Source organism: Penicillium waksmanii (genome assembly GCF_028829765.1).
Source record: "Penicillium waksmanii strain IBT 27052 chromosome Unknown utg000005l:1.0-5232799.0:1.0-5237142.0, whole genome shotgun sequence".
NCBI lineage: Eukaryota > Fungi > Ascomycota > Eurotiomycetes > Eurotiales > Aspergillaceae > Penicillium > Penicillium waksmanii.
In genome coordinates this window covers 2,489,333-2,502,665 of record NW_026643252.1, presented here as the reverse complement: position 1 = coordinate 2,502,665, position 13,333 = coordinate 2,489,333, and the positions used below count along the sequence as shown (strand labels likewise).

Below are 13,333 nucleotides of genomic sequence, written 5' to 3'. Positions count from 1 at the left end.
GATAGTTGAACGCTCAGTAGTTTGCCGTAGCTAGTACTTTGACAGACGAATTTTAATTATAGCTTCAAGATGTAGGCCGGTGTGGTGGTTAATTAGAGGATGTTGTCGCATGTTAGGTACGGGGGATGCTTTAGGCCGTTTATGATGCATCATTATACAAACTAGACATCAACCACCCCCAAGTGGTCGAGCAGTAACTCGACTATTTCATCTTCCTTGGTCTAGTGGTCATGATTTCCGCTTGTCATTAACACCGATAAGCGCGGGAGACCGGGGTTCGATTCCCCGAGGGAGAGTTTCTTTTTGCTTTTTGCGCCTTCAACGCCTTGAGAGGTATTCTTCTACAAGAACCGAAAATGAATAAATAGTTCTTTTGTTTTTTCCCCTTCTCAGCCAGAAAGCTAGAGAAGATGCTTGACTGATGGTATTAGATAAGAGGTTGCCGAAATATAGATGGTATTTTATAGCAGGCATTCAACGCAGCGAAACGACCTCATTAAACTACCCTCTCAATATCCTCAACATGCTCTGTCGCAAGTTTTACATCAATGGCCTTGGTGGTTGCAATGCGTAGTGCTTCCGCCTCCATTACCTCTAATGGGCGCTTGGACTGCTTGGCTACCTTGTCACGTATCGGGATAATCGTGGGATGATGGGAATCTCGATCAAAGTAGACATCAAGATCTTCCAGGGTCCGATACGCAGTTTCTGGGTATAGAAAGTAAACCACAAATATGAATGCGAAATTAAACACCGCAAATACTAGAAGCCAGTCAGCTTTTAACAATCTTCCTGTTGAAATTCGATGACATACTGATATAAAATCGATAACCAATGTTCTCGATGCCGGTCGGAGTGAATTGGGTGCATATGAACCCAGCCAACTAAGAAGAAAAAACTTGAGATATGGAAACATGGTCATTAGAAAGGAGTAAGACCCTTACCCAATTCGTTGCAGTCGCAGACGCAGCACCAACAGTTCTCATGGCGAGAGAATTGATCTCCGCCTGGTAAACCCACGGGACCATACCCCAAGTGCAACCGAATGCTGCGTAATAGAAGAACAAAAACGAGACAGCAACGATTCCCCACTGAAATAAGACTTAGCTAAAAATAAACCAAAATGCCCTCATGCTCACTTACCTGGAATGGGGCTTGATCAAGGAGAGCAATGGAGATTGCAACCATCACATATGCTAAACACTGCAGGGACAGTCCGCTCAACATGAGGACACGGCGCCCGCATCTTTCAATCAGCCAGAAGCATAGCCCCGACGAGATCATATAAGATGTAGCATTGCAGCCAGTAAGGATTCTAGCCATCATTTCATTCATGCCGACATTTTTCATGAGAATGATGGTGAAGTAATAATTGAGAGCGTTTATACCACCGAATTGCTATGAATTGTTGAGCAACGAGTTTTCAAAGATCAAGGCGAGGACCTGATACCTGCATAAATTGGCCACCGCACCCGAGCAGAAGTCGCTTTAAGTGGCTAGATCGATCGCGCCGAGCCAAAACGTGAGTAAAAGAGATTTTTGATTCGCGCTCTATGAGAATTGCACCAGTGATCGAATGGTATTCACTTTGCACAATGGGATCGTCAATAGTTAGTCCTTTCCCAAGATAGCGTCGTATAGCTTCCAAGCCCTCTTGGTTTCTGTTCTGCATTAAGAGCCACCGTGGGCTGTCAGGAACTAGCGGAAGGAGTGCTACTAGAGCCGTGCATGGCACAAGCTAGATCGGTACGCGTGGAATATTAGCGGTCTTGCATTTGAAAACCAGAAAGGGCAACTCAAAATACCTGTAGTGCTAAAGGAAGTCGCCACTGATACCCTCCTTGGAGAAAGGAACAGCCTAATGTTAACCATGTCGCAGCACAGTAAAATATGACGTTGTGAAGAACAACTATCACGGAGAGCTTGCCACGACGATCGCTGCGACAGGACTCGGCCTGAAATACGCCACATGTCGAACTGGTCACTCCTGTAAAATGAAAATAGTCAAACATCCGAAGGAGATTGTGGAGCTATTAGATTGCACCAACCGTTTCCTACACCGTTTATAACTCGACCAACTATAAGTTGAGGGAAGGAATAGGCAGAGAATTGCAGCACAGCACCAAGGGCGCTGATCATGGCACCAAATCTTAGTGTATTCTTTCTGCCCAGGCGATCACCATAGCATGCTGCAAGTAAGCAGCCCACTAAATTTCCAAGCTTCAAGATGATAAGAATCAGTGCATAAGGTAGTTTTGTGGTGTTGCGGTCATACCGAGAAGCAGCTTGCTGTGATTCCCTGGACAGATGAGACCTTGGTCTGAGGGAAAACATTGATAAAATCGGGACTGATAAGAAGACCCGCGACAACACCCTGTCTCATGGCATTAGCGAGATCATTGAGATGGAAAATGTGGCTTTAGAAGAGGGAGAACAGGAACACCGACCTGATCCCACCCATACCACGATTGAGCAGCCGAATTGGCGCCGGTTAATGCTATCTCGAGACTATACCCGTCTAGCATCATGTTTAAAAACGGACCAGAAGTGAGGTTGACAGAATATGTCAGAATAGAAACCTGGGAAATGGGGGCATTGTCTCCATTTAAAGCCCCTCGCTGGGATCGCCGAGCATTCCTTTAACCAGCCACAAAAGGGGATAGGTGTTGTATAGTCAACCCCGGATTTCCCCCGCATAATCTAGCCACACCCTAGTCCATCAAAGACGTGACCGATTGGACCGCAATCTACACTGCCGGGCCGTCTCCACAGGAGGAGCAAGTTCTTACCCCGCGCCGGAACGGACATGGCCCGCGAGATAAAGAGCTGAGATAAATTCCATACCAGTAGAGGGTGATTTCTTTTTTAGGCGATAAGACTCTAGGCACCTTAAAGTTGGGAGGGCTTTAAATATAATTAGATACAACGGTGTCTACACCTGTTTATCTAATAGGTCAGAAATTCTCTCGTGATAGGTATTTGAAAACGGTTAGACAAGGTGTTATTTGGAAATATGGTTGAAGCCCTTAACCTTGGCGAGTGTTCTTCTAATAAAATAAGATAGGAAATTCGTAGTTTGCATATCACGGAGTTCTGCTATCTTGATACTGCTATTCCCGGTGAAACATGGAGCCCGCTATCGCACCACTCCCGCAAATCGTCCTTGATATTCAATGTAGAATATCGCAAATCAAAGAATCGCGAGGGAAGTGATGACTCTGAAATCAAAGATCTATGCTCTGAGATTGCCGTACGGATAACGCTTTCGTATCTTAGAGCCAATGGCCATCTCTTGCCTGAACAAAGTAGAGCATATGCCATGGATCTCACGCCGCTCGGAACATCAGCGTTGACCGTTTTTGCATAGACTTATGAGAAGTTAGATGATATCAAGAAAAAATGATTTTGGATTGAAATACCTATATAGTACCGTGCGACAGTGAACAAGCAGAACACCAAGTGTGGATTACTGACCCTGAGCTCTTCGTCCGTCATCTGACGAACTTTGAAAACCATGTTGTCACAGGCATAAATGCAGCGATTTGTTGCATATTGCCACTAGAGATGTTAGAGGATTGAATACAAATAATGACAAGGAACTCTCACTGGTTCTGAGGACGGGTCGATTTCTTTAGGGATTGTAGACATTCTCTGGAAGAGAAGAATGACGGCGCTTCAGAAGTTAGCGACAATAATTTCCAATGAAATCAGACTGAACATACACGTCAAGAACACAATTTGTCAGGACGATATTTGGATCCATTTCGGCACGCTCCTCTTCCGCATATTCAGCGTTGATCAGTCTATAAACGGCTGCAACAAATTCTTCACGCCACGCTGTGAGGCGTTCATCAATCTTTTGTGCCTCGGTCTGCCACTGAATGCGGTCATGAGTGTTGCTAAGGTTCCATGTTTTCTGAAGGAAGTGATGAATGAACCACAGCTCATTCGTGCCAAATATGATACATAGCGAGAAGGCCGAAGAGTACCGGAATTGACCGAATGACCACACGTTAATTATATGTTCGGGAAAGGCCCACAAGGAATCGCTGCATGGTAGGATTCCATTTGGTATTGGTGGTGACGAGCCTGTATCCCAGTCCACACCGACGGTTGACATACTGTCTAGCATTTCGGACATCCAATATGCTCGGATCCGTTCCTCCCGATCAATGATTGTAGTGGAGAGTGGATGGAGGCGAGGAGGAACAGACGCAGAAGAGCTGAGTTGTTCCACTTGCTTTTTAACCAATGTTCCACAGCCAAGTTGAGACGAAATGCTGATTTACTTTAGTAAGTACTACGCCAATAGGGTTGATCGACTAACCGTTTACAGAGAGCAATCAAATTCCAAAATTGCTCAAATCGACCCTCTCCGTAATCAAGATTAGAGAGAATTAGTAAAGCCTGCAGACACTGAAGGGAGACCTGCTTCAAGGCTTGGCAACATATAGCATCGCACAGGCTATCTGACCACTGCTTTCGTTCATCTGTGCTAACCAGTGGTGACTCATAGTGTATTAGTGTTACCGCGCAGATGGCTTTAACAACTAAATACTGATTGGAGGACCCTAGAGATTCTAAATGTTGCAATGAGGCGGTTAACGACGGCTGATGCAGAATCGGAAACCACGGATGGTATTTTTTGAACCAGATAGAGCAAAGCTCAGACAAGACGGGATATGACAGTGGATCAAACCGGACAGAACGTCTAGAAAGGGTCTCTGTCTCTGAATTCGTATTTGGGGATGTAAGAAGCGGCTGGTTGGGTGGATGGGAGACAGAAAGCTCTTCATCTGGCGAGTAGACACCTGCGGATAGTGTGATATCAGGCTCGCTAGCCATAGGAGTGGACATTTCTTGACCATTCGCCGAGCTTCCTAAAGATAGTGAGCCTTCATGTTGATATTCTGTATCGGGGTTGGCATGCTTTTACCTTGAGAGGTACTATTTCCCTCAAGCATGTGTACTCGCTGCTCCAGTTCCACTGATACAGAGTTAGCAGATCGCATACCAAGACAGAATATCACGTAAACGACATACCTAAACGTCGGTCTAATTTGGAAATATACCCTGCACGAAGACCGGGCCGTCGTCCCGCCGCATACTGACACTCAAACTGATTCCTGGAGCAAAAGCCACAGTTTGGCTTTTGCCGATCGCAAGCGACCTTGCGGCTTCGGCAAGTAGTGCAACTAGATAATCATTAGCCTAGGATCATCATGCAAAGAACGGAGTCGACTGACGCGGCATTTGGTTTGGCCGACATGTTGACATGAGGGGGTTGGGAGTTCAATCTGGTCCCAAAGGCTGTGCGCGCTCAAGCTCGTGCGACGTGGGAGCTGCGGAGAGAATGCCGACCCCGCGAAGAGATGAGGAGGACAACAATGTCAAACAATCTTCGGGCTATCTCCCCCGTTTCGTGTACTCGGAGGTCATGAGACTCTTGGTTACCGCTAGCTATAACTTGGAAATTGAGAAAAGACCGAGGATATTCCTAGACTTCGACCGAGTGCCCCCACACTCTCCTTAGTTTGGCGTTGATCTGGGGATTTCCCCACATGCGCCCCCGTCTTTTGTCTGAAAGCCGGCTTGGAGATGGCCCGCTTTACCTGAGCTGATTGGTGTCTCGATATTTTCTTCTCGATCAGCACGGAGAAGCATTGAAAACAACGCGCGACACGGAGCTCTCTTCTCCATGATGCGTGAAGGTGGGAAGGGGAGGGGCAGATGATGAAATTGAATTCTCCAGCTTGTCGACATCTATTTAAACGCGACATGGAACAGGAGCGAGTATGCATTTCTCTAACTCAACAAGATCCATTTGAAGTGACTGAGGACCGATTCCGAGAGATCAGTTCTCTCTACAGACCCTTTTCGCGATTTCCACGGCCCATCTAGCAACATGACAGCTGCACAGTACGACCACATTATTGATCTCCCCGCGACAGCGCCTGTCAATTCTGCTGTGGATCCGCATCAGATAGCAGAGAACTGGCTCAGCAAACTCGAATCAATTTTTCAAGATGGAGATTTCTCGCAGATCAAGGACATCTTCAATGGAGATTCGTGGTGGCGCGACATCGTTTCGCTCCAGTGGGACTTTCGCACTATTCATGGAAATGAAAGGATTGAACAATTCCTAAGACAAAACCAGAGACTTGGACCGATTACCTCCTTCAAACTTGAAGAGATGGGTCACTTTAAGCCAAAGTTTGAGGTTGTGAAAAAGGAGACCGGCTTTGCGTGGATTTCTTCTCTTTTCCATTTCGAGACACGCATTGGCCGAGGATCGGGGGTTTTACGATTGACTCAGGAAAGGCAGGGAGAATGGAAAGCATTCTCCGTCTATACATCCCTCCAAGAACTCAAGGGGTTTGAAGAGCCACTAGGAACAAAGCGCGCCTATGGAACGCTAGATTCCATGCCTGGTGGTGTAGAAAAAGGAACTTGGCTTGAGCGCCGACAACGTCAACTTGACTTTCTGGATGATGAGCCTCAAGTGTTAGTGATAGGAGCCGGTAAGTTGCAAGCCAATGGTTTCCGACCGTGAAAGCTAACCCGTAAAAGGCCAGTCTGGTCTCAACATAGGAGCTCGATTGCAATCACTTGGTGTCTCGACTCTCATCGTCGAGAGGAACGATAGAGTCGGGGATAATTGGAGACATCGTTATAGAGTAGGATGATTTCCCATTGCCATTCCAGCGAAAAGGCATTTCTAATACAAATTCAGACTCTTGTCACGCACGACCCTGCCGAATTTACTCATACAGCCTATCTCCCTTTCCCAAAAAACTGGCCACAGTTTACTCCGAAGGACAAGTTGGCAGATTGGTTTGAGAATTATGCATCGATAATGGAGCTCAATATTTGGACAAAGACTAAGGTGACCAATACAAGCTACGAGGACGTGAAGGGTGAATGGACTGTGGAAATCGTCCGCGATGGGAAGCCACGGACAGTGCGACCTCATCATGTTGTATTCTGCACAGGCCACGCAGGCGAGCCCTTGATCCCTTCTTTTCCAGGCCAGACCGAGTTCAAGGGGACTGTTTACCACGGGAGCCAGCACGAAGATGCATCGAAGTACGATGTTCGAGGCAAAAAGGTTGTGGTTGTTGGAACTGGAAACAGTGGCCATGATATTTCTGAGAACTTCTGCCAGAATGGAGCAGAGGTGACCATGCTACAGCGAAGTGGTACATATGTATTAACCCTAGACAAGGGCGTTTTTATGCTCCATGAAGGAATGCACTGTGAGAATGGGTGAGTTTCTGAAGCAACATTAATTAGTACTTGATCGGCTCTAATCAGAAGGCAGACCACCCACCGAACAGAGCGATATAGTAGGCGAAAGTCTACCCTTCCCAGTTCAGTTTGCTCTCAACATAGATACGACACAGCGCATTGCAGACGAAGAAAGAGAAACCATCGATGGCCTTCAGCGTGCGGGCTTCAAACTTGAATGGGGAATTGACGGCTCAGGAATTGCGAGACTCTACTACACACGCGGAGGTGGATATTATGTTGATGTTGGTTGCAGCAAGCTAATTATTGATGGAAAAATTAAGGTTCATCAGAGTCCCGAGGGTATCTCCGGATTCACACCTGATGCTGTTGTGCTTAAGGATGGAACACATCTCAACGCAGATGTTGTGGTACTTGCTACGGGATATGACAATATGAAAACCACAGTGCAAAAAGTGATGGGGAACAAGGTCGCACAGCGATGCAATGATGTCTGGGACCTTGACGAGGAAGGAGAGCTGAATGCAGTGAGTGCTATTGAGCTTACTTCAACTTCAACTTTGTCCATTTCACAAAGCTAACTTTGATAAAATCTAGATTTGGCGACCCAGCGGTCATCCAAACTTTTGGTTCATGGGTGGAAATCTCGCCTTGTGTCGCATCTATTCCAAGTACTTGGCATTGCAGATCAAAGCAGCTGAGGAAGGGCTAATGCCATCGTCCATCCCAAACTAAGTGTTGGACCCTCGTTTATTTACTGAAGATTCTAGATTGCCCAATATAATGCTCATTCTTGATTGATTGTTTCAAATATCTTTATGAAAGCTTGCAGATAATTTAACTTGGCGGAGTATGTAAATGAATGGAATCCATGAGTATTCTGCTAGAGTTTACCCAAGTGGATTGAAGCTACCCGGAGATCTCATCCAACGCAAACCCTTTCATAACCATTTGATCCTAAAGTTGATATTAGTGAAAGGTCAAATTAGTGAGCCAAGAATTTCACGCACCCTTATCAGAGCCCCTTCTCCCTCCACCGGAGAATTCTTAACCATTTGTGCCCTCTCGCCGAGCCAAACCCTACCACCTAGTATATGGCCAACCACTTGATTTGCATATTCTTCTAGAGACATTCGCGGCATTCCATCAGTGGCTTGAACGACGGTCTTTATCTTTTCTTCTGCGGACTTGCTCCGTGGCCGGCAATTGAAGTAATATTCACCAGTGTGCCTTGTGCCTCTATCAAAAGGGGAGCAAATGCTTGAGTCACAGCAAGGGGCCCCAAAACATTTGTTTCAAAAATTGCTTTTGCGGCATTGATATCATCATCAAGGAGAGGCATGAAACGGTTGCGTGCCGCATTGTTGACGAGACAGAGAAGCTTGCCACTTATTTGGGAAGAAACAGTTTCAACCGCAGCTTGAATATGGCTCTTACTAGTCACATCTGAGGTGCCCAGGTGGATCACTGTTTGGGTCACTCATACGTCACATCTTGGGGCCAGAAGCCAACGTCTAATCTAGCTTCTACATCTGTACTAGTGCCATGCACATTAGCGAGGGCCCAATCCGAATGATTCAATGCTCCAGCTTTCATTCTTTTTCGCTTCGACATATGAAATTAAAACGGTCTTCCCTGCAAGGCTGCCAAAAGGTCTTCTCGATCTGTTGCGTATGAGAGCCGAATTGTTAGCATGGCCCCTGATACTACTGGATTTGGAATCATATAATGCTTACCTCGAGGTGTTTGAAAAACCATTGAAACAGCCCCCTCTCGAGAACCGACATTCATAGTTTTGGGATTGCGTGTTATAATGTTCGCCATATCTAAAACGGTTCCTCGGTTGTAAGGCAGACGTGGGAAGCTGACTCGGGTGCCTTCTTTGGACGACTCGGAAGAATCAGAGGGCAAGGACATTGTAAACCATTTGTCGGGAATATTGTCGTCCCAGCGGGCAGCAAGCTGGAATCTATTTCCCCGACGCCAAAGTTGGGCTTCGGCTCCTCCTTTGCCAGACTTTTTAGAGCCAAACAGCGATTTGCCCTTGGTGGAGAGTGATTGGATCCGACGAGAGAAAACAAGCTCGTATAGAGGGGAAAGGGCATTGAGAAATGAGCGAGAGACGGGCTCAGTATCAAAATGGATTACCACTTTCGTGAATTTTTTCTCACAATGAGAGAATCCGACTGGTTCATCGGCACGATAAAGCTGGTCAATGTGTGTGGAGATATAATCCGTATGGGAGATAGCAGGGAAACGGACACTGAGAGATGCATACTCGTAGGCGTAGTCGGTATTGCGATAGATATAGTAAATATCGAGATATCGCCATGACGAGTGGTTCTGAAATAAGACAACTGCTTTGTATTGTTTATGTTCATTTCCAGTATCAATGACATCGTAAATACGACCGGAACTACTAGGCTCTGACCACGAGAAGTCCGGCCGGAAGCTCAGATCCATCACTGCCTTTTCAAAATCTTCGGCGCCTTGCTGTGTGCCAAAATGTAGACTGAATCCAAGGTTTGGAGCATTTTCATCGTAGATATATGAGTGAAGAGTGTTGTAATTTCCATCTGTTTTGTCCGATCGCTCCTGACAGGCGTCAGACCATTTGAGGAGAATTTGGCGAGACATATCCTCGTGGCTGATTTGAACTCCACTCAATGGCATAAAAAACTCCAGACATCGTGGCATTGTTTGTGCAACGGATGGGGTGATTACTACTCTTCGAGTAGACCGCCAAGCTTCCCCAAAGGTTCTTTCCAAGATACGAAGCTCGCAGGATTTTATGACGACTGGTGGATTGAGGGGTTTCATAGTTGGGGGTTTCAGCTGTTCAAGCACTTCAACAGATCCTTTGAAGATAACGCTTTCGGTAAAATCCTTAGAATCAATTGGCTCCCTCAGCCATACGGCATCGAAGTAGGCCTTTGGAATGTTGATAAACAGCCCCAGATCTGACTCAAACCGGAAGGATATTGAAACGCTCATGTTATCGAACTTGAATGGCAATGGCTCTGAAATTCGAGTGCCTGGGAATCCAGCTCTTATAGCATTTTCGAGTTGAATCATCGGCGGTAGATCGTCGGGCACGACTAGTGTATGGATCGATTCAGAGATTAAATCCGAATATTTGGTGGAAAAGACTTACAGTTTCTTTGGAGGTAAAGAGATCCACTTTGGTTGCATAGAATGAATTTCGGCTCACTTTCACCCTCTCGGGCGGCTAGCAAGAGCATATAAGGCGCACCTTTAGAGCGCATTCGAAACTTTTTACCTCCAATCCCTGCGTTGACGAATGTCCTGAAGAGGATCTTTTCTTCCTCAGTACCAGCATCTTCTTGATCAACGGATATCCATCGTGCATTGTCAAGGCCAAATGAGAAATCAACACTGCTATCAGGAGTCTCTTCCGGCTGCAGAGACTCCCAAATAGCGCAATTTTGAGAAAGAATATTTTCGGTATCTGGTATGTCGAGGGTGGTATACTGGGAAAACTCGTAGTTAATACCCTGTCGATATGTCAGTATGTAGGAAGCCACCACGTAGGCATTAGAAAGAAAACCCAAGTACCTCTGAAAGCTCCGCAATTGATTTGCGATTCTCATCGGTTAAAAGAGCAGGGGAGCTCTCGTCTTTCAAAACAACGTCGTAAAGAATATACGATGCTTTCAGCAGGTCAGTGTAGGCCTGGTGAGAGCTTGAAGCCGAGTCCGTCGATGGGCTTAAACTGCCCCGTGCGCTAGCATAGTTATTCCTGCTACAGTTGGCGAGAGTCGCGCGGGCTTTCAATAGCCACCAGGTAGAAACGCGTAGCCAATCTCGCGTAATCAGTCGTCTGACCTGGAGCTCTTCGTTGACAGAAACTTCGAATAAATAGATAACTTCTGGCACTGGCGTGTGTGCCGAATTCTGTGGCTCGTACCGAATTGGTCGTGCAAGCTGTTCCTTGAGGCGGACCTGGCGCAATTGATGCATGGCATTTGATACAGCCTCCAGAACCCGATGGTGAGGATTTTCTTGGGAACCCTCACTGCTTCTCTCCATCAAGCTCTGCTTGTCTTGAATTTCTGAGTTGTCTTCCCAGTATACCTTTTCGTGGGCTCGACCGTCAATTGCTCCGTCGGAGGGCCGCTCGCCCCTGCTTCGAGAGAGGCCGACTCTACCCATCATGCTCTGCGAAGGGGAACGGGTTGTATTGAGAGAGGTGGGAGAAGTAGGCGCGGTCCCTCCATAAAATGACCCGTCGGATCCGGAAACTATAGACTCGGAGGAGATCGAAGTATTTCTCTGTTTGCCGCTATCATGCCTTGCTTGGCGCAGGGGTGCAACGTGGAGGCGATCTGAGTGGTATCTATCATGCGTGCTTGCATCTGCAGGCTCACCGGATACAATTTCTCTGATGCTTCGAGGGGAGCCGAGGGTGTCGGAGTCACGCCTAAAAGATGACTCCATAACATACATGGCGTGTTCATCATCTTCCATTGCTTGTGCTATTGTTTGCTCTAGCTGAGCGAGAGATGCACTGATATTTGTTAGTAACGAGTCTAACGACAAAGGAAATTTCGGTGTAGTCGCATTCCCTTCGAACTTACTATCCAATAGAGCTCATGCAAAGACTCAAGTTACACGTATGGACAATGATTTTAGACCGAATATCTTCGATTTGAACCTTCTGGGTGGACCATTTAATCCTTTGCCAGAAAGTTTTGCCTTCGCCAACACCCAAGTCGCGGTATCGTCCGAGAAGAGATTTGAGGCGTTGGAGTGTTTGGTAGCATGCGCTCAGACATCTTTCTAGTGCTTGCCTTCGGCTTGTATCCATCTCCTGGAAAAAGAATGCGTTTGAGCTCACATCTTCACTGAGCGCTCGTAGGCTTCCCTGCAGCGACCCCAAATCATTAATCAAGTTTCGAAATCCATCCGGTGCATCCTTAGACAAAGCGTGGAATTGATTGTAGAGTTCCCAGGTGACCCTGGCCAGGGCAGGGATGTCGAGAATACCACAATTTGATGGCATGCTGGAAGAAGGAGCCCAAAGAATACTAAATCTCCAAGTCAAAGGAAAGTCCGTGGAGTACTAGGGCTTTGTTTCATCCTTCAAAAGTAGAAGGCTTAACTTTGCGCCCGTGCCGCAGTTTGAAGCCACCTAAGTAAATGGCAGTTAGCCTCGCGAGAGAGGCTCCAACGACGAAGCTGCGGTGTGGATAGCTGCTAGCTTTTGCTCGGAGGTTTGGACAGCACCAACTCGTTCCAAAGAAAGGACAGTGTTGAGGATAGCTCTTCGGAAATTGAGAGAGAGAGAATGACGATGAAGGCGGAGCGAAGGATTTGACCCCTGTAGGTTTATTGAAAGACCTTGCCATGCTGACATCTTGCAGGTCAACCTAGTCGGGCACGAGGCGCTTGGAGCCAAGCCGCGATTTGGGGGCTGCTCCGACCATTCGCCGCCGATCTTTTCGTATATTTCGTCATCTCACGATAAATGGCCGTTTATCATTCTCTGAAGGTATCTATATCTTGGAGATTTGCTCTCTATTACTCGGAACTCACTTCTCCGAAATTTGGTAGTGTAGGCATTTGTTGACGTACTCGAGCGGAGTACTAGTCAAAGATGGGTAAGCTACCAAAAGCGAAGAGCTCATCTCAGAATTGAAGAAGATGTATAGGAAATGTTCTGGCCATAATTAGGTTCACACCTGGATAGTATTGCTTAGGTAGTCTGAGCAGAAAGGACGCTGCGAACTTGAACTTGAAGCGTATCATTTCGCCTGGACCCCGGATTTCCCCGGATTTGGCGGATGCGGGGACTACTAGTAGGCTGCCATTCCTCGCGAATATAACGGTGCCAAAGGGGAAAAAAGTGAATCGAAAGGTATTTTATCATCTTGTCAATGGAATTCAAAGCTATCTATTCATCACATCGCTAGATTGACGCCCATCTTCTCCCTGCCCTGGCATTATTTTATCTTTGCTCCATGTCGATCAAAACAATTACAGTATCGTCAAGGCTTTTTAAGCCACGTTATGTCGAATGCACGAAATGTCCTTTCCCGTTGCAATACAAGACTCACCAATTTTG

At 46.6% G+C, this 13,333-nt stretch overlaps 4 protein-coding genes across 4 annotated transcripts; 1 reads left to right on the top strand and 3 right to left on the bottom strand.

The window, feature by feature from the left end:
- Nucleotides 1-221: 221 nt before the first annotated feature.
- Nucleotides 222-2,334, bottom strand: N7481_005826 (uncharacterized protein; the record flags this gene model as incomplete). The annotated part of the gene is made up of 8 exons (XM_057265045.1): nt 222-341; nt 506-792; nt 815-884; nt 945-1,091; nt 1,144-1,398; nt 1,451-1,738; nt 1,806-1,987; nt 2,049-2,334. The coding sequence occupies 8 exons, from the start codon at nt 2,332-2,334 to the stop codon at nt 222-224; spliced, it is 1,635 nt and encodes a 544-aa protein (XP_057122765.1).
- Nucleotides 2,335-3,326: 992 nt separating this feature from the next.
- N7481_005825 (fungal specific transcription factor domain-containing protein) lies at nt 3,327-5,253 on the bottom strand (the record flags this gene model as incomplete). The annotated part of the gene is made up of 8 exons (XM_057265044.1): nt 3,327-3,368; nt 3,475-3,558; nt 3,607-3,673; nt 3,723-4,280; nt 4,328-4,880; nt 4,937-4,987; nt 5,073-5,195; nt 5,247-5,253. 8 exons carry the CDS (start codon nt 5,251-5,253, stop codon nt 3,327-3,329), a joined length of 1,485 nt encoding a protein of 494 aa, XP_057122764.1.
- Nucleotides 5,254-5,905: 652 nt separating this feature from the next.
- N7481_005824 (flavin-containing monooxygenase) lies at nt 5,906-7,983 on the top strand (the record flags this gene model as incomplete). The annotated part of the gene is made up of 5 exons (XM_057265043.1): nt 5,906-6,521; nt 6,571-6,677; nt 6,734-7,266; nt 7,322-7,775; nt 7,846-7,983. 5 exons carry the CDS (start codon nt 5,906-5,908, stop codon nt 7,981-7,983), a joined length of 1,848 nt encoding a protein of 615 aa, XP_057122763.1.
- Nucleotides 7,984-8,868: 885 nt separating this feature from the next.
- On the bottom strand, nt 8,869-12,271 carry N7481_005823 (uncharacterized protein; the record flags this gene model as incomplete). The annotated part of the gene is made up of 4 exons (XM_057265042.1): nt 8,869-10,346; nt 10,403-10,763; nt 10,825-11,776; nt 11,847-12,271. 4 exons carry the CDS (start codon nt 12,269-12,271, stop codon nt 8,869-8,871), a joined length of 3,216 nt encoding a protein of 1,071 aa, XP_057122762.1.
- Between the last annotated feature and the right edge of the window lie 1,062 nt (nt 12,272-13,333).